Source organism: Haliaeetus leucocephalus, unplaced genomic scaffold (genome assembly GCF_000737465.1).
Source record: "Haliaeetus leucocephalus isolate CR32 unplaced genomic scaffold, Haliaeetus_leucocephalus-4.0 Scaffold626, whole genome shotgun sequence".
NCBI classification, from domain to species: Eukaryota; Metazoa; Chordata; class Aves; order Accipitriformes; family Accipitridae; genus Haliaeetus; species Haliaeetus leucocephalus.
Genome location: NW_010973062.1, coordinates 565522 through 587057, shown reverse-complemented (window position 1 = coordinate 587057; position 21536 = coordinate 565522). Strand labels below are relative to the sequence as shown.

Here is a 21536-nt window from a genome sequence, read left to right as displayed (position 1 = left end):
GGCTGAGCCGCGTCTCTCTCCCGCAGCCCTTCACCGAACGCGCCTACTACCCGCCGGCGGCGGGGGGAGCCGGGGCCGGCGCGGGGCCGGCGGCGTTTCCCGCCTTCCAGTTCCGCGGCCGCCATGAGGGCCCGGACTGGCGGCGGCTGAGCGCCGTGGACGTGGGCCGGGTGTCGCGGGAGGGGGACGTGGCGGTCCTGCAGGAGCACCTGGAGCACGTCACCTTCTGCAGCGCCGAGCGGGAGCGCTGCCCCCACTGCCAGGGCCCCGCCGACCCGCTGCTGCTCAAGCTGCTGCGCCTGGCCCAGCTCTGCACCGAGTACCTGCTGCACTCCCAGGAGTACCTCAGCGCCCAGCTCGGCAGTCTGGAGGAGGCCCTGCGGGCGGCCCAGGCCCAGCGCGACCAGCTGGGCAAGGAGGTGGCCCAGCGCTCGCAGGAGATCAAGGGGCTCAAGGAGGAGTGCCGGCGGAGGAAGAAGATGATCAGCACCCAGCAGATGATGCTGGAGGCCCGAGCCAGCTACCACCAGGTGAGAGGAGAGGTCGCGGCGGCCCCGTCGCCCGCACCCTGCCAGCTCCCAGCCCGCCGGGGACGGGCGGCAGGGCAAGGTTCCCGCAGAGCAGCAGAGCCCCCGCTTGCTGGGCTAGAGGCTGGAGCTGCAGGGACCGGTGACCCTGCAAAAAGGGAGTGCGTCGCGGGCAGGTGCTCCACTTCCCATCTGTGTTTCACAGACGTTTGGGAGAGTGCTACATCGTCTTTAACAAATCCTCTTTTTACTAACAAGGGCTCTTTATTCTTGGATTCGCTTGTGACGCATCTGAAGTGTCAGGTACACACACACACACAAAACCTGTGATAAACGTGTTACTACCTTCTGTTGCTGTCTTCCCTTGCCTCTCAGCTACACGGTCAGAAAACACACAAGGGCAAGTACATCAGAACTGGTGCTAAGCAGTAACCTACCTGTCTGCGAGCTGTCACTTTCCTGCAGTAACCTTCTCCAGGCACAAAGTTTCTGCTTGTGGGTGTGACTCAGAAGTGACTCAAGCATGACAGTAAACAGCTTCAGTGGGGTAGCTCATCCCTAACTCCACAACAATCTGTTCCTTAAGGGCCTTCCCTAAGAGCCTTAGTACATTGCTGTTCTGACTCTGTGTCATGCCACTGTTTTGGGGGGAGGGGTTTTTGTGTTCTGGGCGTAATAGTTTGATTTAAGTATTTTTCAGCTTCAGCATTTTGCAACAGGTCTCAGGAATGCGGGCTGCAGCTTCAAATGTAGTCTGAAGTCTAGAGGGTATAGTGCACACAGACTTGACATGATTTCAGGCTAGCTCTTTGTGTCTAATGTTTAAAGTTATAGTTGTCTTCTTTTTCTTTTTTTCTTTTTTTTTTTTTAAATTCTTGGGATACTAGCAGTCCTGATTGTTAAAATTCTCCTTAATCGTGGAACAGTTGCAGTACAGAACCAGTGCGAGTTTTCTTATAGTATGTACCATCTTATCCCACAGTATAATACCCATTTCAGCAGGCTGGCAAAGTTTAATTTTTTAAGACATCAGCTAAGTTGGCTCAAGCGTTTCTGTAAGGGAAAAGATACTTTATGCCTCAAGAGCGGAGCTATACATATAGTAGACTTCATGGGAACCTTGTCTCAATGCGTTCATTTGAGTGTTAGTCTTAAGGACAAGCTGCTAATGTTGTATCATTTTAGAAAGCATTTATGCAATTTACAGAGCAGTTTGTCTGTCCTGTGTTGCAAAAGAAAACTGATTGCATGCATAATTTTATGTGTAAACTTAAGTAATTCTCATACCGTGACTGCCAGTTAAGTGTTACCAAGTTTTCCTCAAATATTTGTAGGATACGACTGTCTCAGTGGAAGCTGAAGAACATGGTAGTGAACTTGGCTCATCACTAATCTTCTCTTCAGTGGCATTTACAATAGAGCAGAAATGGAAAGCCATTTCCCATTTCTGGTTTAATTTCATATAAAGTAAACGTCTGCCTCCCCTCTTTTTTCCTCTCTGGTAGTAAATTCTTGTCTCTAGAAGTTATTTAGGTTCCCATGGGAAAAGTGAGGTCAGGGAGTGATGTTGAACAGTTCCTGCAGTTCCTACAGTGTTTTCAGGATTCTGTGTGAATGCCAGAGATAAACTCTTCCTAGGGTTTGTAAATGCAGGGCAGCAGTGTGATCAGTAAACAGTAATTTTGTATTATTTATCTGTACCATTATCTTGGCTGATCTGCAGTGCCAGCTAATAAGGAGTTTGCTGGTGTTCCCAAGAGGGTAGTTCAGGTTTCATCCCCTTTAAGTTTTGGCAGTTTAGCAAACACGTCTGTAAGTAGTTACTTGCCTTTTTTAGTGGAGGCATACTTTATGTCTGATGTAACCATGCTTTGGAATTCAGATTTAATGCCTTTAACCCACCACCAGTTAGGCTCAACCACACTACTATAAAATGGTACTGGTACCTACAAATTTGAGACTCGTTGGTCAATACTTTCATCTGAGTAATACAAGCTTAATTTTAAATAATAATTTTTAATCTTACTTTCTCATGCACAAAGAAGGCATAAAGTGCACATTGTGTCTAACACTGTGAAAAGTAGTTGCAAGAATAATGTTGCATAATTCAAAACCTAAATATTGCCTGTGTTAATCCTGTCTCCTGCAGTAAGAGCTTTCTTCTACTACCAGCAAGTCAAACTGACATGAAGTTTGTGCTTGAATGGATAACATTATTTCACAGCCAATTTCATTTCATAAATCATGTGCAATCTGTTACACTGTAAGCTCCCTCTTGGTTGGCAGCAATGCTTTGCTACCATACTCTTATCTCCTTACTTTGGTTTTATGTTAGCACTTTTTTGCATTTGTCCAACAAAATTTGTCTTAATAATTCATGGCTTTAGTGTTTGCTGAAAGATACCCATGTTTAATAGCCTACCTGACATATCAGTGGCAGTATTTTAAATATTAGATGAAATCTGGGAATTTGATTATGTGACAAGGTCTTGAATCTTTTAAGTCAGTCTTTACAGTCATATCACACTGATGAGGAAAAAGGACTCAGCTGAGTATTTGTGGCTTGTAAAAGTATATTTGTCTGAGAAAAAAAAAATGTAAGAAAGAGGTAATAAGCAACCCTACCTAAAGTGATTAGGAGCTTTGATTCACAGTCTTACCAGTATGTTGCAAAGTGTGTGGATGTAGTTTCTGTCCTTGTACTACCCATCTGTTTTTAATATCCTGAACATTAGTTGAATGTACTTTGAAGGTGAAGAAAAATATCTTTTAAAAAGGGTAGGATCCCAGTTTGACTTAAAATATAACTTAAAATTCAAATTAAAAAATAATAAGTAAATTATAGGAACAGTAGTTTAAACAGTTTTACACTTCAGAAGCATGCTAGGTAGCACAGTAATGTATGTATGTACGTTTTCTTGCAAAATTGTGTATTGTTACCTTATTTTGGTTGAAATGTCTGACCTTTTTACATATCTATGGTTCTTCTAGTATTGTCATCTTACAACTTGCTTATGTATATTCAAATCCATCTTTATTGGTTTTTTTTTCCGACTGTATGGTGCTCTCTTTTGCTGTGACATAAGTCTTAAGAATACCTGAGCTGCTTCTTGGCTGGAGCTGGCATGTATTTTGCTGAATAGTGTTGTCTTACTTTCTCCTTATATTTCTCTACCTACCTATATTCATCTCTTATCTGCAGTTTATATCTGAATTTAAACTTACTTGGTCAGAGTCTTTTTTGTTCAGAGTTTGTATGGCGCTAGCACAATGGGAGTCTTGCCCATGAGCACCACTGAGAGACATTAAATAACACAAATAATAACTTTACAGAAAATTTGGCATTGTGAGAGTTTTAGTCACTATTCTTGTGAAATGGAATTTTATTAGTTACCTACTTTTGACATCTGGACAAAATGTAATAACCTTAACCACTATACTTACCAAACAGATGTTACTAATAATAACTAAAATGTTTTTATCTGGTTTTTGTAGTGTCAGTTTTGTGAAAAGGCTTTTATGAACTACTCCTTTTTACAAAGTCACATGCAAAGGCGTCATCCTTTGGAAGAATCTCAGATTGGTATGTAATTTAATGTTATATAAAAAAAAAGATAAATAGTTTAGAAAAGTGTAAATATAGTGAGGATGTGCAGTCCGTGCTTTTGTGTAACTGGGAAGAATGATTTTCACATTCCATTTTTAGGTGGCAGATACCAGTTTGTGTGAATGCAAGCAACACTGACAAAATGTATTGGGCAACATATGTTTTAGTCTCTGAAAAATAATTAACAAAAAATTGTATGCCATATTTACAGTACTTTTTCAAACTAACATTTTCATTGAATACTTTAGTCAGCAGCAGAGTTCAGAGCACAGTTTCTCTTCAGGTATGTGTGTTGTGAAGGTGTGGGTAAAAGGAACAAGTTGCCCTAAGGAAAACAAATTTTGTGAATATATGTGAATTATCAGTACAGAAATCATCCAGCTCGCCTGAAATCAGATAGAATAGGATCAGGCTCTTCTGAACTAAACTAACTATAAAATATAGTCAGAAAAATAAACTGTCAAGAATAACTTAAATTCATGTATCTATTATAATCTTGGTTGCTATACCACTAATTTATATACTTTTGTCTCTCTTAATTGAAAAATGTTTAGTTTGAAAAACATTGCTCTCAAAGTTTGTTTCATTCATCTCTAAATTCCCTCCTTCCTGTTAGGCTGCATGCTTATGATTTATTGCTAAGGACTAACAAGTATTGACAAATGGCAGTGATTAGAAATGAGTTAGGAAAAAAGAGCATTTGGGAGGAGAAAGAGTGGGAAGAATCTAGCAAGGTCTGAACTGTAGCTTGTCAGACAAATAAAACAGCAGGAACAGTGAGAAGGGTCTGATTAAGCATCTGAGGAAACGTTAATATATTGGAAGAAGAAAGAAGCTCTTGTGCACTTTACACTTGATAAAAATCATAGTGGAAGATGCTGCAGAACCAGTTGAACTAATTATCATATAAAGAATTCGTCTGAAATGGCTGTGTGAGGGAAATACTCCATGCAGTTATTTCTGAAATAATATTCTGCATTATGCCCAGATTCCCAGATGATGGGCTAGTAAATCCTTGGTAAATTGATAAAATGTTTCACGATTAAAGATTGTTATAATTTTTGCATATTTTAACATGTTTTATTACAGTGACATTCTCTCTGTCTCATTCCAGATAAATAGTGAGTTGTATTCCAAATAGACTCCTTACAAAAGTTATTTAGAATAAATTAAACTTAACCAAAGTGAATAATTGAGGTTCACTTTGTCCTTCATACATCCTTTTTTGAGCCTGTGTTGCTTAGATTCCTTTGAAATTAAGAGTATATAATACTTCTTCTTGTAAATATTTCATAAACTATTTCACATTTCAGTAGTATCGGTATTTTTCAGTCTTTGAGGATAATGTTAGCAGTCCAGAGAACATATGTATTTAAAAGCATCTTTGGAGAATCACGGTAGTGGAAGGGGAAATGGTCTATGAGAGTTACGCTTCATGAAGATGTTATTGAAACACTATAGAAACACATTTGCAGTATCCCATTTCCAGAAATTACAACAAACATTTTTAAAATCTGTGTTTCTTTCAAACAGAACAGAAGAGGAAAGCAAAGACAGACAGATTGCAGGATGAGATTGATAAACTGAAGGAGCAGTTGCAGCTCACCAAGTCCCAGTTAGAGGCTGAACAACAGGCTAATATGGTCAGGTTTTCTAAGGTAATATGTAGTAAATAATATGAACTTCTCAAAAGAATTAGTACTTTGAACGGTGTTCACTCATTTTTTAACTGGAACAGAATAGCTTGCGTGCCTGGCAGCATTGGTGCTTGGGCATTAGAGCCTATCTCCCCCTCGCCACCTCATAATTTTGAACATCTGCTTTCTCCTTCCTTTTGTTTTAGACATACTTTAAATGAATACTTAAGACAACACTTCTGTTAGCACTTCCCAGTTCATAAGTGTGGTCTGTTATTGGAGCAGGTAAAATTGCCTTGCTGTGGTGAAATATAAGCTATTTTTAATATTATGATATTTTTTGATGATTAAATGTTTCTTATATAGGACTGATTTTATTTGTGACTTCATAAACTGAGTAATATTTATTCTTTGCTGTGAGCAACTTTACTGTCTAACAGAGGTGTAAAGCAGTCAAGGAAGAGAGATTGACAAGAAACAAAGCAATCTAGACCTTGCATGTTGGTCTTTAAATGCTTAGAATTTGATTGACCAGAGAGCCAAAGCAGAAAGTAATCTTAGCTAGTGCTGGGTGAATAAAAAGGCTTAAGACAGAACGAATTAAAAGCAGTAATTATCTGTTTATAATCACATGGAAGGCTTTATTTAGGATGATATTGAGTCTTGTGGTAGTGCTTAATAGCTCATAAAGAGAAAAAGAAGAGTCTCTAAGTTACCTGTTTTTGTTTTTTTTTAAAAGCTTGGTTATTTCAGATCATCTCACAGGTTTCACTTCTGTTTAAATAAATACAATCAGATAATTTTCTGTCAAAATAGGGATGGAAATTTTTTTTAAAGGGGGGGGCTTTGTGATTCACGAAGGAGAAAATTCTTCGCATAAGAGACAAGATAATTCTAATGATTCATTTAGATGTTGGTCTTGGTATTGCAGTTTGCCCTGTATCACATTCAAAAGCAGCGGTTTGCAGCTGTTAACGTAACCTGTGAGAACCTTGTCTTAATATACCACCCAAAATTCAGAACTTATTTGTGGAGTTTGAGCACGTTCAAACATAAACCCAACTGCTAAGTTTGGAAAGAAACACTATATTTTTAGTTTAAAGGGAATCAACAAAACATTGCTATCATTAATTATTTTCTTCCTGGTTTTCAGAGGAAAGGCTGGTCTCCTGTAAAACATGCAGTGTTTCTTTTCCTGAACACAGCTTCAGACTCTCCTTTCTTCAGTCCTCCTGTTCCCCTCTCCCAAGATCATTCAGCTTCCTGGTTTTTTTCATTTTCAAAAGTAACTGGATGACCAAATGAAGAGTGTGGTTAGAGTTTCACCTAGGAGTGCAAGCAGGGTCAGAATAATGAGCCTTGGCCCTATGTGGACATCTGCTAGGTATTCTACTCATTTATTCTGTGCCTCAGTTTTGAGAGGTACATCTATAACATATTTCTCCTGCCCCTCAAGCATTGTTTTTCTTATGAGATGGAACTTGGAGTATTCATAACTGCGCAGCATAGATTTTTTTGGTGCCTTAGGGGCCTATTTTGAAGTCACTTGTCTTAGTTGAGACTCCTAACTACAAGGGGACTGCCTGAAATGTCCTGAAGCTACAGCCTGCAGTGTTACACAACAAGAAGCTTTCAAAGCTTCTGTGTTTTTCTGGGATGTCAGGGAAGATAGAAGTGTGAAGTGTGACTGGTGCAGTTTGTCTGCCATGACTGACATCCGCTGTCAATTCAGGTATCTTCTTGTCTTTTGATTGAAAGAGCAGGAGATCTTTCCCCTGTGTTTTTTTAGGAGAACCACTACTGGAGGGAATTTGGATAAAAACTGTCATGCTTCCAGGTCTTGGTGCCTTCTACTCCTTTGAGGTGAAAGGATACAGAAGAGCCTGTTCTTCATAAGTCTACAATGATTGCTTGTTATAGTTAGTGAGAGAACAAATTCAGAGTGAATGCCATGATGGAAAAATGTAGGGGTTGCCTAAAAAGTGAGTATATTCTAGGCAGTGAAGTGCAGGACTTTGAACAAGTTGAGGACTGTACAAAAATGAGTGACTAGGTAATGGAATGGTAAAAGTAATTTTACAAATAAAGTAGGGTAAATGTATATGGGGAAAAATAATTCTAAATTAATCTACAAAATGATGGTTTCTGAGCTGAGTGTTATTACTGAAGGGCAAGATCTTAAGGTTGTGATACATAGTTCCAGGGAAATGTCAGCCCGGTGGTTAGTAGCAGCCAGCAAAGAAAATCAAATATTACAAGTTATTCTGAAAAATCACGGTGCAAGCCACAGCCTAAATACTGTGTGTAGGTCTAGTCCCTTCATCTCAAAAAGGATACGATAGAATTATAAAAGTTATGGAGATGGGCTACAAGGATGATCTGTCTGTATTTAGAATGACTGAGCATGAGTTGTCAGTCTGAAAAAGAGGCAACAACTTGGTGGGGATGGAGGGTGAGATACTGATGTCTGAGGAGTCATGAGTGACATAGAACGAATAGGTATCAATCATTCACTCTCTTTTCCAGTTCAGGACCTAGCATCTATCAAATGAACCTAGCAGGAGCCAGATTCAAACAAAAAAAAGTACTTGGATCTTCTTGCAACTTGTAGTAGACCCTGGAGCTCATTGGCAAAAGGTGTTGCAGTTGCTAAAAGCTGATGCAGCCACAAGGGACCACTGCAAAAGTGTATTAGGAGAAATGTATCAAAGGTTACTAAGTTTACAAAACTGTATCAAGCTGATGAAGTCCTCTGCACTGAAAACAACTGGAAGACTATTAAGCGGAACGTGCATGTTTGCTTGTCCTGGTATTATCCTTTCCCACCAATACGCTTATGGTCTCTCTGAGAAACAGGATGCTGAACTTGGTGGACCTTTGATATGACCAAGAAAGGTTATTCATGTGTTATTCAATGAAAACTAATGAATTACAAAAACTTCTTGAAGGGTACTTGTTTTGCTAGCAAAATATATGGTTTGCTACCCCAGAATTCCTCAGAAACTGGTGTTTTTTCATGTTTTTTGATGTCACAGTGTTGGCCACTGAAAGTGACTGCTTCCCACACATAGGTTGGGTGTTTGAATTAGTATTGCATGTAGGGAAAAATAACAAATAATGTTTTAAAAATAATTTCAGGAATGTGAACAGCAAAAATCAAAAGAAGAAGAAATTCTGCAATCATTTCACAAATGGAAAGAGGAGGAAAAAGAGAAATTGGCTAATGAAATAGAAAAAGTGAAACAGATGTTTATGAAAGAGCTTAAGGAGTTATCTTCAAGAAATTCAACATTAGAAAATGTAGGTGATTTAAATTTTCCAACATTTTAAGGCATGAGTCCCTTACATTAAATGGTAGTAAACTTCACATATTTGAAATGTGGTGTGATCTTGGAGGTCTTCTTACAAAACTTTAAAAACAATGGTTGAATGATAGCCATAATTGTATCTTTGTATACTGGTACTTTATTAACATAATTTCAGTTCTTTTTTTAATAGCATTGTTTTGGATGAATGAATTATGTGTTCAGCAACTAAGTTAGCTTTTTCTTATTCCTCAACCTATGAGTCCCTGTTTATAGATTAGTAGATATTGTTGTTATTGTTGCTGTCTGTTAGGCACCCATTATACTAATATTCTCATAACTGGCATGGGGACTAACCTCTTCATTATAGTCCTGACAGCAGAACTGCATACGTTTTCAAAAGATGATCCGGAAATGCTTTCCAGAGTTTTGACTAGAAAGAGAATTGTAAAAGCGTAGGTGGGTCAGAAAGCAAATACGTAAGGCATTACCAGAGCAGCTTATATTTTGTAGCTGCTAATTCCTGTGTATATTTGCAAGGTATATTTATGTTAGATGTATATATTAATTATTACATGGAATTTGATAAATGCTTAATTCATGAGAAATGTGAGAAGTGTCTGATGCAATCTGTGTAGTTATGTTTAAAGTAAATTTTGTATTAAATGCAGTTTTAGGAAACAAAGTCTGTATACACATTCAGGTCTTCATTTTCCCTCCCCCTCCTTTTAGCAACTGTTAGAATTACAAAAATCCAATATGCAACAAAAATCCAATTTAGGGACGCTGAAAGACAGCCAAGAATTTACAGAAGAGAAACCTCAGAGTCCTCAGGATTATCACAATGTGGTTAAACTTCTTGAAAAACAGGTAACACTGTAACTTAATGTATTGCTTTTGACAGACTACTTGTGTTTGTTTCATTTTTTTACATCTCTGAGTAGGATTTTAAATCTGTAAGTAGAATTCTCATCCCTCTCAATGTCTGCAATAGCTGTTTTTAAAGATTTATTACTATTTAGTACAATCTCTATAATGAAAATCAAGGAATTATTTCCCTTATCCTTTATAAATAAATTGTTATTTATTTATTGATCTTCTCTTATTCTTTATTATTAAATATATTTAGCTTTACCAAGTATGATTGCAGTTCAATTCCTGAAGGCTCTAACAAGCCATTTATGTCTGATGATCTGTGAGGCCACTTATGGAAAAATTGGAATTTTCCATTTTCCAAGATGAAAAAAAATCCTAAGAAACTTTCTGACAAGATTTGTCAGCCTGTGGCTTTTGAGCCATATGAAGCACTTGAGCTTGTCAGGTGCAACTTCTGTATCGGCACTGTATCATCTGACGAGCACAGATGCTGGTGCTAGTGCAAATCTGTTGGACAATCCAAAGTCCCACCTATAGGAAAGACTGAGCTAGGAAGGGCCACTGAGGCCAAGGTCATTGCATTGTTCTGAGATTCGCCTGCATATCCAGGTTTTTCCTATTTAAAAAAAAAAAAAAAAAAAAAAAATTAGTTGTGAGGTCTTTGGAAATACCCACAAACCTTTTTAATCCTTTTTTTTTTTTGATACTTTGAGACACGCATTATATATTTCATGGTTCTTGGGATGTGAAGGTTTTTGTATCATCATTGCTGGTATCATCCAGAAGTTTAGTCATTTCTGCTCAATGATGTGGAAAACTTAGTGAGTTTTACTTCATGCTTTTTATTTCATCAAAGAAAATTCCATTCAGTCTAAAACTCATATATTAATACTTTTTTAATCATCATTATACAAAATACACTGTTAATGAGTGCTTGAAATGACATTATTTGGGGGGGAAAAACCCTGCTCTTACAACTCTTACTGTTAATACACAGAGATGTGTCAAAGTACTCATGTATTTCTCACTCACAGTCACTAAGTGTACAAATCAAGGAGCAAATGCGTAGTTTCTAGAATGATTGGTAAGAAAACCACACTCGGATGTATAAAACATGCTGATGACTGTTCTAGGTCTTAAATATGGGGTTACTCAAGTTTCATGTCAATAATCTTTCCAGTATTTATGCTTTATTTAGAAAAATAAAGCTGCATATATCAGACTAAATGTTAAAGTGTTGTTAACAGGAATTAATATTGATTTCCTCTATGCAGGAAAATAAGTGGACATCTAGAATACAAGCCCTTCATCATGACCATGAGACAGAAAAGTCCCTGGTAAGTGGCACAACAAACCACTTAAACTAAAAGGAGACTTTTTTTCTTATTGTCTTAGCCATTCAGTAGTTCTTGATAAGCTGTAATACATTCGTTGGATTAGAAAGCCTAGATAATCAAGAGTTTATTAAAGTGTGTCCTCTTATATGTATTTATTATCTCTTTATTTCTGGTATGATAGGATCTTGACGTTTCAGTTAAGGCCAGGGTTGAAATGGAATTTTTCATTTAAGAATCTGGCAGGCACCTGAAACTGTATTTCTCTTTTGAAGATCTTACAACTAATTCTGTGAGCCTTGTGTTATACAGTGTTTTTCTGTGTTATGCAGATATGCTGGAGAGTTGAGATATAACTTGCTGATGTGTAGCTTTCATCTATCCCGTACCTTCTGCTACCATGGACCTATGGCATATGTCTCAATCTTTTTTTCTCAGAATTTTCTATCATTTCTTTGCTGCTTTTTCTGTTCTAGCTTTCTAACGCAAGATCTGTTCAGCTTTTCCAGGAAAAAACACCATGGCATTTTATTTTGCATCAGTTTATATATTTTACTATACAAGGCTTTATTCCTCAGATTTTTTTTTTATGTCTGCATTTCTTTTTAATCTCTTTCCTGCTTTGTTTCTCTTGCTTCTTTTCCTTTCATTTTCCTTTCATCTGCGTGACCATGTAAGAACTGAGCAGATCATAGTGGTCTGACCAATGCTTCTCCTCCTCTGGCAAGAAAGCAGTGGGGAGGAACCATGGAACATTCCCCAAAAAGGATGTAGTTAATGATACACCCACATACAATGCAAGAATAGAATAAGGGAGGAGTAACGTAAGTATTGCTTTTGGGTTGGTGCACCTAAAATATTGTTCCCTTTCTTGTACATTCAGAGCTAATATATTAGGCTGATCATGCAAATTCACATCTCATCTCCTTAAAATATCATTATTTGACACCATAACCAAAACATTATTATAGCGTCATATGCTTTGTCCTGCAATCTTATTTTTAGGCAATCTCAGAAATGTGTTTGTATGTCGCTTTCTTTGTATTGAGATTTAGGTAGTCTTCCTTGTATAAATGAAAAATAATCCAGACAACTGTTTTGTAATATATGCAAGTCCCAATGAAATCACAGGAGACATTAAGTTTTTGCTGAAAAAATGTTAAAAATATTTAAGCATGACACTTGCTTGTTTAAACTTTATAGCATTAAAATATTTTATATACTATTAATATGAAGTTACTTTTCTTCTGATTGCTTTCTAGCTACTGTCACAGATTGAGAAACTTAAATCATCACTGAGAGAAGACCTGAATAAAAATAACACCTTCTACAAGAGGAGGATAGAAGAATTAGGGCAGAGGCTTCAGGAGCAGAATGATCTGATTATTACTCAGAAGAAGCAGGTCTGTTTTGTGAAGCACTGTGTTTCAGAGAGCGTAGGACACAGAGAAACATTTTGCTAGCATTTGGTCTTTGATATATCTCTGGTTGCATATTTAATATTCCCAATTGGTAATAATCTTGCTGTAGTATTTTGGTTATGTTTTGGAAATTATGTTGATAAATAAGAATAGATCTGGAAAAGAGACACAGGAATGTAAACCAGGAATTAAAACACAATTGAGAAGGAAAGGCTGAATAAACCAAATGTTTTTAATAAGTTCATCACAAAGTTAAAAGATTACTAGGTCACAGTCACCAAAGACCTCTACAGATGAAAAATTTCTGATAGTGAACAGGATTTAATCTGCCACAAAATAATTGTAATGAGATCTAGTGTTTGAAATCTGAAAATACATGACTTCTCACGCTAAAAATAAAGTATCGTATTTATCACTGTGAGAATAATTAATTAAATTATTACCATATGAAATTTAACAAGAGCAAGTGCTGGATTCTCCACCTGGGACAGGTTAGTCCTGGTTATATGTACAAATTGGGTGACGGGAGGCTGGAGAGCAGCCTTGGGGAAAGAGATCTGGGGGGTCTGGGTTGATGGCAAGTTGAATACGAGTCAACGGTGTGCCCTGGTAGCCAAAAGAGCCAACCATGTCCTGGGGTGCATCAAGCACAGCCTACCTAGCCGGTCGAGTGAGGTGATTGTCCCAGTCTACACCGCACTGGTGCGGCCTCACCTTGAGTACTATGTGCAGTTTTGGGTGCCTCAGTATAAGAAGGACATCAAACTATTAGAGTGTGTCCAGAGGAGGGCGACCAAGGTGGTGAAAGGTCTCAAAGGCAAGACTTAGAGGGAGCAGCTGAGGTCACTTGGCTTGTTCGTCTTGGAGAAGAGAAGGCCGAGGGGTGACCTCGTCACAGTCAACAACTTCCTTAAGGGGGGGCAGCAGTTGGGGAGGTGCTGATCTCCTCTTGCTGGTGACCAGCTGTAGGACACAAGGAAATGGAATGAAGCTGCATCAGGGGAAGTTCAGATTGGACATTAGGAAAAGTTTCTTCACTGAGAGCGTGGTCGGTCACTGGAACAGGCTCCCCGGGGAAGTGGTCACAGCACCAAGCCTGTCAGAGTTCAAGGAGCATCTGGACGATGCTCTGAAGTCATATAGTTTAGTTTTAGGTAGTCCTGCAAGGAGCAGGGAGTTGGACTCAATGATCCTTATGGGTACCTTCCAACCTAAGATAGTCTATGATTCTGTGAAATTATTTGTTTGGAAATGAATTGTTTTTTCTTAAAAATACGCTTTGTTCAAACATAACTGTAGATTTTTTGAGGTGATGGGTGGGTGAACATCTGGGTGGTCTGGAGTTTAGACAATGGCATGATTACACAGTCCTTACAACCTATTCCTCTATTAGATGGTGTGTTCTTTACAAATCAACATCTGATTTTACACATTTTTTGAGATTAATGTGAAACCTATACTTAAGAGCTTAAAGAATTGGAAAGACAAATAATAGCTTTTACATCTCCACCTTAACAAATATGATAGCTGGAGCAATAGAGGACTTACTGCAAGAAATTTGTCTAGGATTAAAGTGACCTTTTAAAACAAAACAGTGTGACAACAGATGTAAAATAGGTTCGGAGGGATCAGAGTTTGGTGTTTGTGAAATACAATTGTGAAGACCTACATTCTCAATCCCTAGAAGCTGGAAGGGCTTGAGAAATAGCTAACACTTTTGTAGAGTCCAAAGTGAATGGACAATGTATTGAGGCACTACTGCCTATAACCAAACTGATAAATAAAAGAGGACCAGGGTCCAATATCTTGTGCCAGCTCCAGCTGACATTGACTGTGTGTCTGTATGGTTTGGGTTTAGCTTCTGCTTGGGGAATTGGAGTGCAGAACATTGTTTTAATGATACAGGATTCACAACTTTCCCGTTTCCTTTAGATCGAATTACAGCCAGCTTGTTTCCTCTATGTTCTCAGTTTTGTTCAGTGCATGTCTTGGGTGTCAAAGAGACAAAACTGTAGAGCAGACAGGAGAACTGTTCATACATTTAAAATCAATGTGTAATTAAGTGTTTTCCTGGAGTGGAGCTAGACTTGCAAAATGAACGTGAATTGCTGAAGCAGAAAGTATTGAAACTGGAAGTGCTGAAGTGGCCCATAACCCCACTCTCATTTCACTTTATAGCTTGTAATAACAGGGTGTACAAAGCATGAGTTCACATAAGACAACAAACAGAAATAAGTCTTCAGCATTCATTAAGTATGAATGAAATATACACTAAGCAGCAGAATAGAATTCCACAAAAGTAGTATTTTTATCCCCAAATCTTAAACAATAATTTCTGTTATGGAATAGTACTGAAACTAGGTATTATGTACTACATGTTCATTTCTAGATATTGATCGCTTACTTTTGTAACTATTCATGTATCTGTCTTTTCTCTTTTAGATAAAAGAATTGTCCACAAGATCAGTTGCAAGCATTAAACCATATGATGGTAAGTACAAACGGTAAGAAAAAGCAGATTTTGTTTCTAATTTCAGCAGCTTGGCTGAAACAAATGTTACAATTCATTAAAAAGTATAGACATCAACTTTACTAACTGAATATTGAAATCAAATCAGTACTGGCAATTTATTTGTGTTTCACAGGGTACCTACCTGTTTCCATGCCATGAATTGCGAAGTTCATGTTTTGCAGCTGTAAGGACTTCTAATGTACAAAGCTGATCGCTTGAGTAGTGAAGAGATGTGAAATATAGCAACTTGTCCTGGTTTCAGCTGGGGGGGGGGAAGTGAGTGAGTGGCTGTGTGGTGCTTAGTTGCTGGCTGGGGTTAAACCACAGCACAACTCTATTTTGTATTATGTAAACAACTTTTGGCTTTGCTTTATGAAATGTAACTTTAATTGTTTCTTTATGCTTGACTGTCCTTAGGCTGCAGAACTCACAAAAGAGAAAATACTGAAAGAGTAGACAAACTTGATTAATTTGTCAGTTGAGATACAGATGTTCAGAGAATTTTAAGAACTCTGTTATTTTTGTCTGTGCAATGCTTTAACATCTGAAGTCCATTACAAATAGCTAAACCTGATAATAGTGTTTTAGGATGTAGTCCTGTACCACAAACACCGATATAGTTGATGCTGCAGTTGAAATAAGTTTATTGCAATAGATGACAGCTGAATTAATTCTAATCCCAGTTTGGAAACCATCTTGCTCTATTAGCAAAATGTTTGCTTGAACTGAATCTAACAGTAGGGAGTGGGTTAGTTTCAGGAGAACATAGTAATAGTATGGCTGTATGGCTTTTCAACTGGAGCTGGTCATATTCAGCCATGCTGAAGCACAGGCAAGTATAAGACCATGGCACAGAAGCAAATTTGCTTCTAGGCCCCAAGCTGATCTGAGGAATGTAGAACTGAAGTGATAATTCACTCCAAAGCTACACTCTATACATGATATAGATAAGGTTTGTGCTAATTGGTGTGAAGTGTGGATGCAGCAGATCCTCTTTGGGGAATACATGCCTTGATCAGGCTAGGCTTGATTAAGTAGGTTTGGGCCAAGTCGTCTTCTTTGGAACACAAAGACAGCATGATCTCATTCCAATTCAGTGATGATTTAATTTCTAGTTTCTTTTCCTGATTCTAGAAGTATTTAAAATGTTAAGCATAGATAAAGACATAGTTTTATGTTGTGAAGGACCATTTTTTTAACTTTGTAAATGGTTTGTTTAATTTTTTCCCTGTTAAAGCCAAAAATGACATAATTTATAAATATGATTAAATATTGCTACATTTAAGAATCTGTATATGTCCGTTATTGTTTACTATAATACATTTATTTTTTACTTTTATGCCACTTTAGTGAATACTACTGTAGAGCATCTTGAAGAATCTAAACCAAGTCTACCAGTGATGCATGGTAAGTTTTTTGATAGGTCCAGATCCAGTACTTTCAAATCTAACACTCTGTCTTCTCAAATGTGTTGCTTGTCAAATCATAGCTGTAAGAGTAGTTCTATTGAAAGAACGTAATTTGAATTGCTTTGCTGTATGTCAGCACTGAGAATTCCTATCAAGTAATTGTAAAGATGCACTATTGAAAAGGATAAATGAAAACAAAAGAAAATTTGAGAATAATTCCTAGCACGTGTATAGTATTGAAGCACCTTAAGGTAAATGAAACTAATTGAGGAAATAAAATTATGTTTTCTTATAGGAAAATATGCTTATCTGGTATATGCATATACTAGATAGGCACATGCATGTACTGGAATTTGTATAGGGAAGTATGTGAAGATGTTTGTTTATAAGTCTTGAAATACTGTATTTTTCATGTGACTTCAAATGTCAAGGAGGAAAATATAGAAGAAATAATCAAAATAGACAATCAGCCCATCTAGATAGTTCTTCCAGAGTATATCTGTAGTTACATATAGATCATTATTTAGTTATTTTAACTTGCTGCATTGTGATACTGTTTAGAAGTAAGGGGAAGGGATAAACCTCTGTTTACATTGTTTTGTACTTTGTGAAAACAGTTGTCTTTTTTTTTTTCTCAGTATGCAGAGTAATGGAGAGTATTGTTACCATACCAATATTCTGCAATTAATGAATTCCTTATTTTCATTTTAAGCAGGGAAGTAATGAAAAATGAACTTTGAGCAAGTAAAATGTTTAAATGTTAAAAACCAGTTTATTAATTTTAATTATTGAGTTATAATTATATAATTTTTAAAATTATTATTTATCTTAGTTTTAAAACCTGTCAAAGGGAGAAAAAATGTAATCTGTCTAAGAAAAATGTACAGAATTTTTCTTTTTCAACAAATTCAAAAAGTTTTGAAAAGGCATATGGGGAGAAGGGGCAGTATACAACAGAAGCTTTCGATAATTTGATGAGGATTGGAAAACTGATGAATATGAAGTGTTGATTTCAAAATATTTGTTGTGACAAGGATTACTAAATGAAGGAAAATAGATTTTATTTATTATATGGTAACATTATTTGAATGATACAGAGATTTCTTTCTAACCTATGCAACCCTAGTAGCTCATTGCTTGAAGCTTTTTAAGTGAAACTATATAGATGAAATGTTATGTGGAGAAAAGTAATAATATATTAAGTATACATTATTAGGAATAGTATTATAAATCATCTAATTCTTTTTCATTCAAACCAGCTTCATTGCACCAACACAGTAGTGCTGGTTCTGGCTAAGAGATCTGGCAGCAAGTAGCTTAGCTATTGCCCTGAATTTAAGAAACAAGTTTTATGAAGAATATTGCTGCTAAGGGCTTACACACCAAGCTTGACAAGCATTGCTTTCTTAGTGCATTTACTTTCACTTGTACTGAGGAGGAAGACAGTTCTGTGAACATTAGTATTTTCCGTACTCTGACAATTTAGATCACCTCATTCAGATCTTTCCTGATTTCTTGCTGCTCCAAATATGAAGTTCGTGACACCTTGTGAAACCTCTCAAGATAGAAAAAGCTGTTCCTGCAATTGATATACAGAAGATTCACTATCCATTTATTATGAAACCTCAAAGAAGGTGTTTCCTTCAGGTTCCTTTGCTGATGATTATTTTATTTATTTCTGCAGGTCTCTCTGTCCCCTTTCTTCCCTTCTGGATTTTTTTTAAACTTACCCTACCTAATTTCTGAATATAAAGGTTAGCAGAAGTTATAGTGTCTTTCCCAAAATTTGCAGGACTTCTCAAGGGATTGACGTACATACTGAATTAAGACATCGTGGCCGCATCTCGTGCCATTATGAAAATGAAAGCGCTTGCTGGTAACTTCTGTACACAAATTTATTTAGCACAGAGCATCTCTGAAATCACAAGAGCTGTAGTTTCCCTACCAAATAATTGCCTGCATATGGAATATCTTCCTTCTTTTTTTTCTGTTTGAAAGAAAATTTATTCTGGAAAAGGCTCTCTAATGTGAACTTAAGGACACTTTTCAAAGTTGCTTGGAAGCTTTTGCATCCTAATATTCTGCACACCTTAAATCTGTTCTGAAAAGATACCCGAATTACAAATGAGGTATCTTAGGTGTAAAGTAGTGGAATAACTGTGTTAGCCTGGTGCTTTTGTGTTAACGTTCCTAATTTCTTGTGATAGCTAATAGTGTGCCTTGAATGCCATCCTGGCTGGCCATTCTTCTCTCTGTTTCTAAACTAGCTGTAGGGTTTTGTGCAGATATAACTTAAGTCTTATTTTCAGAGATTACTTCAGTCTCACAAAAAGGATTAATTATGATTTTTTTTTTTTTAAGAAATCATATTTTAAAATCAGGCTTTGGCTCCTATATTACTCTTGAAATGTTGATAATTGCTCAATATTTAATCTTTGTTAGGTGAATAATACTAGGTGGAATTGATGACAGTAGTTAAAAAGCAAAGATATTAATTAGATTGTCCATTAAAACCTATGCCTCAGTCTTCAAACATGATGTGGACTAAGGCCTGGCTGTCATCAGGGACATAGCTGAAGCATCTGAGGAAAATTTAGTCAAAGTAGTCTTCCTAGACAGTTAACAAAGAAAAGCGGCACCTTCAGAGTTTGGTTCAGCTGAAATAAGATCTGAATTGCTCTTTGAAGTTGCCTGTGTCTCTTTGTTGACTGTAGAAGGAGTCTGAGATGACTAGGCTCCTAACTTAGAGGCCTCAGGTAAGTGTCAAAAATTTATTGTATTTAAGAATATTGGTTTAAAATTAATATTTATGCTGCTTATGTGCAGTATATGGCTTCCCATTGATTAGTTAGGAGAAAAATATATGAAGTGCATTAATGCAAAGATGACAGTCAAAATTACAGGTATCACAGATTAAGTCTGGCAGCTCTTTGGATGTGAAATTTGAGTATAAATTAAAAGAGTATATAATGACTATAGCCGTGGCTTACATTCCTTACACTTTTTAAGAAGTGCAGCAATTTACAGCAAATAAGTTTTACATTTTATCCTGGGTTTTCATATTGCAAGTGCAAAGTGCTTACTGTAGGGTGATACTCCACTATAGATAATAGTAACACTTCTGTTCAGGCTAAAAGTTCTTTAGCATTGCATATTTCAGAGCAAATAGACAGGATTTCTCCTTTAAATGTTGGCCATAATACTGCTTTTCTAATAATACTGTCAGAATATTGGGGGTTTATAAACTAGTAGATAAGAACAGACAAACAATATATGATATGCTTGAAATATATACAGCCTGAATTCTTCATTATTGTTAAATACATTTTCCTATTCCACCTGCACAGAAATTGTCTCCAGATATTACTTAAAACAGATATTTAATGTTTTGTCAAAGTATGCCAGGCACATAATTTTTCAGTAGTATAATTATCCACTGAAGAAATTAAGGCAACCTGTACTTTTGATATCTCTCATCTATCTGTCCACACATATTAGCTGGCAGAAGAGATATTCTGGAAGATGTGGGACGACAGACACATAATTGTGGAGGTCATCTCAAGGTTGCTGGCCTTAATGATGGCTAGTATTAATATGGCTGGATTCAGGCCAGTGAGATATAAGTACGACCAGCCTGCATTAAGACTGGTGTTGGAAGACGCCATTTAGTTAGGTTCAAGCCTGAGGCTGACAGGAACCATTCTTCTGAGGATAAAGGTAGGGCTAGGTTTGGGACTGAGGCTGGCTGATGACACACGGGGAGGATGTGTTTGGAATTTGCCGCTGGCCTAGGTATAGGATTTAGCAATAATACTGTTTGATTAGCATCAGGTGTGGGACTGTTGTGGGGGGACTGAATGAATTGGGTTTGGAGTTAAGGTGGTTCATGCCAGCAGAAGAAGAAGGGTCTGGCACGGTCTGCAAAGGGCTGGTATCACCCAGAGACATCTGGTTATTGCTGAGCCAAGGTTTTACAGAGATCACTGAGCTTGGGTTAGGGTTAGGATTGGGCTTAGACAGACGTCGATTGGAAAAGAGAGTTATGGTGAAGTTAAGAAGGATCAATTAAGGAAGGTAGCAGCAGCAGAGCCTGACTGAATAGGTTTAAGTATGCAGCTGAAACTTATCTCTATTTTATAGCCAAGAAAGGTGTGGAGATGAAAGCCAGGGTTCAAATTTGTCAATGAACAAAGTATAATTGAGGTTGCAATGTAATCTGGTGTAATTTCCAATTCAGATGCAACCTCATTTATACTTTGTTCATTGACACAAGGCCTCCTGCCTTGCTTCAGCCTCCTGGAATCCACTTCCAGTAAGGCAAGAACACAGTTGGGGTGTTCAGCTGGAGTGGGGAACTGGGAAGTGAGTAGGTGTCCTGGTTTCAGCTGGGATAGAGTTAACTGTCTTCCTAGTAGCTGGTACAGTGCTATGTTTTGAGTTCAGTATGTGAAGAATGTTGATAACACTGATGTTTTCAGTTGTTGCTCAGTAGTGTTTAGACTACAGTCAAGCATTTTTCAGCTTCTCATGCCCAGCCAGGGCACCTGACCCAAACTGGCCAACAGTGTATTCCATACCATGGGACGTCCCATCTAGTTTAGGAACTGGGAAGTGGGGGGCAGGGATTTCGCCGCTCGGGGACTGGCTGGGTGTCGGTCGGCGGGTGGTGAGCAATTGCCCTGCGCATCATTTGTACATTCCAATCCTTTTATTACTACTGTTGGCATTTTATTAGTGTTATCATTATCATTATTAGTTTCTTCTTTTCTGTTCTATTAAATCGTTCTTATCTCAACCCAGGAGTTTTACTTCTTTTCCCGATTTTCTCCCCCATCCCACTGGATGGGGGGGGAGTGAGTGAGCGGCTGCGTGGTGCTTAGTTGCTGGCTGGGGTTAAACCATGACAGT

At 37.6% G+C, this 21536-nt stretch overlaps 1 protein-coding gene across 1 annotated transcript in view; it reads left to right on the top strand.

Moving 5' to 3' along the window:
* Positions 1-21536, top strand: part of DZIP1 (DAZ interacting zinc finger protein 1) — a 36823-nt gene that overhangs the window by 1209 nt on the left and 14078 nt on the right. Inside the window, exons 2-10 of the mRNA XM_010578331.1 lie at positions 27-530; positions 4023-4110; positions 5668-5792; positions 8910-9071; positions 9809-9946; positions 11227-11289; positions 12549-12689; positions 15150-15198; positions 16570-16626. Coding sequence (XP_010576633.1) covers positions 27-530; positions 4023-4110; positions 5668-5792; positions 8910-9071; positions 9809-9946; positions 11227-11289; positions 12549-12689; positions 15150-15198; positions 16570-16626 — 1327 coding nt within the window. The remainder of the gene's footprint in view (positions 1-26; positions 531-4022; positions 4111-5667; positions 5793-8909; positions 9072-9808; positions 9947-11226; positions 11290-12548; positions 12690-15149; positions 15199-16569; positions 16627-21536) is intronic.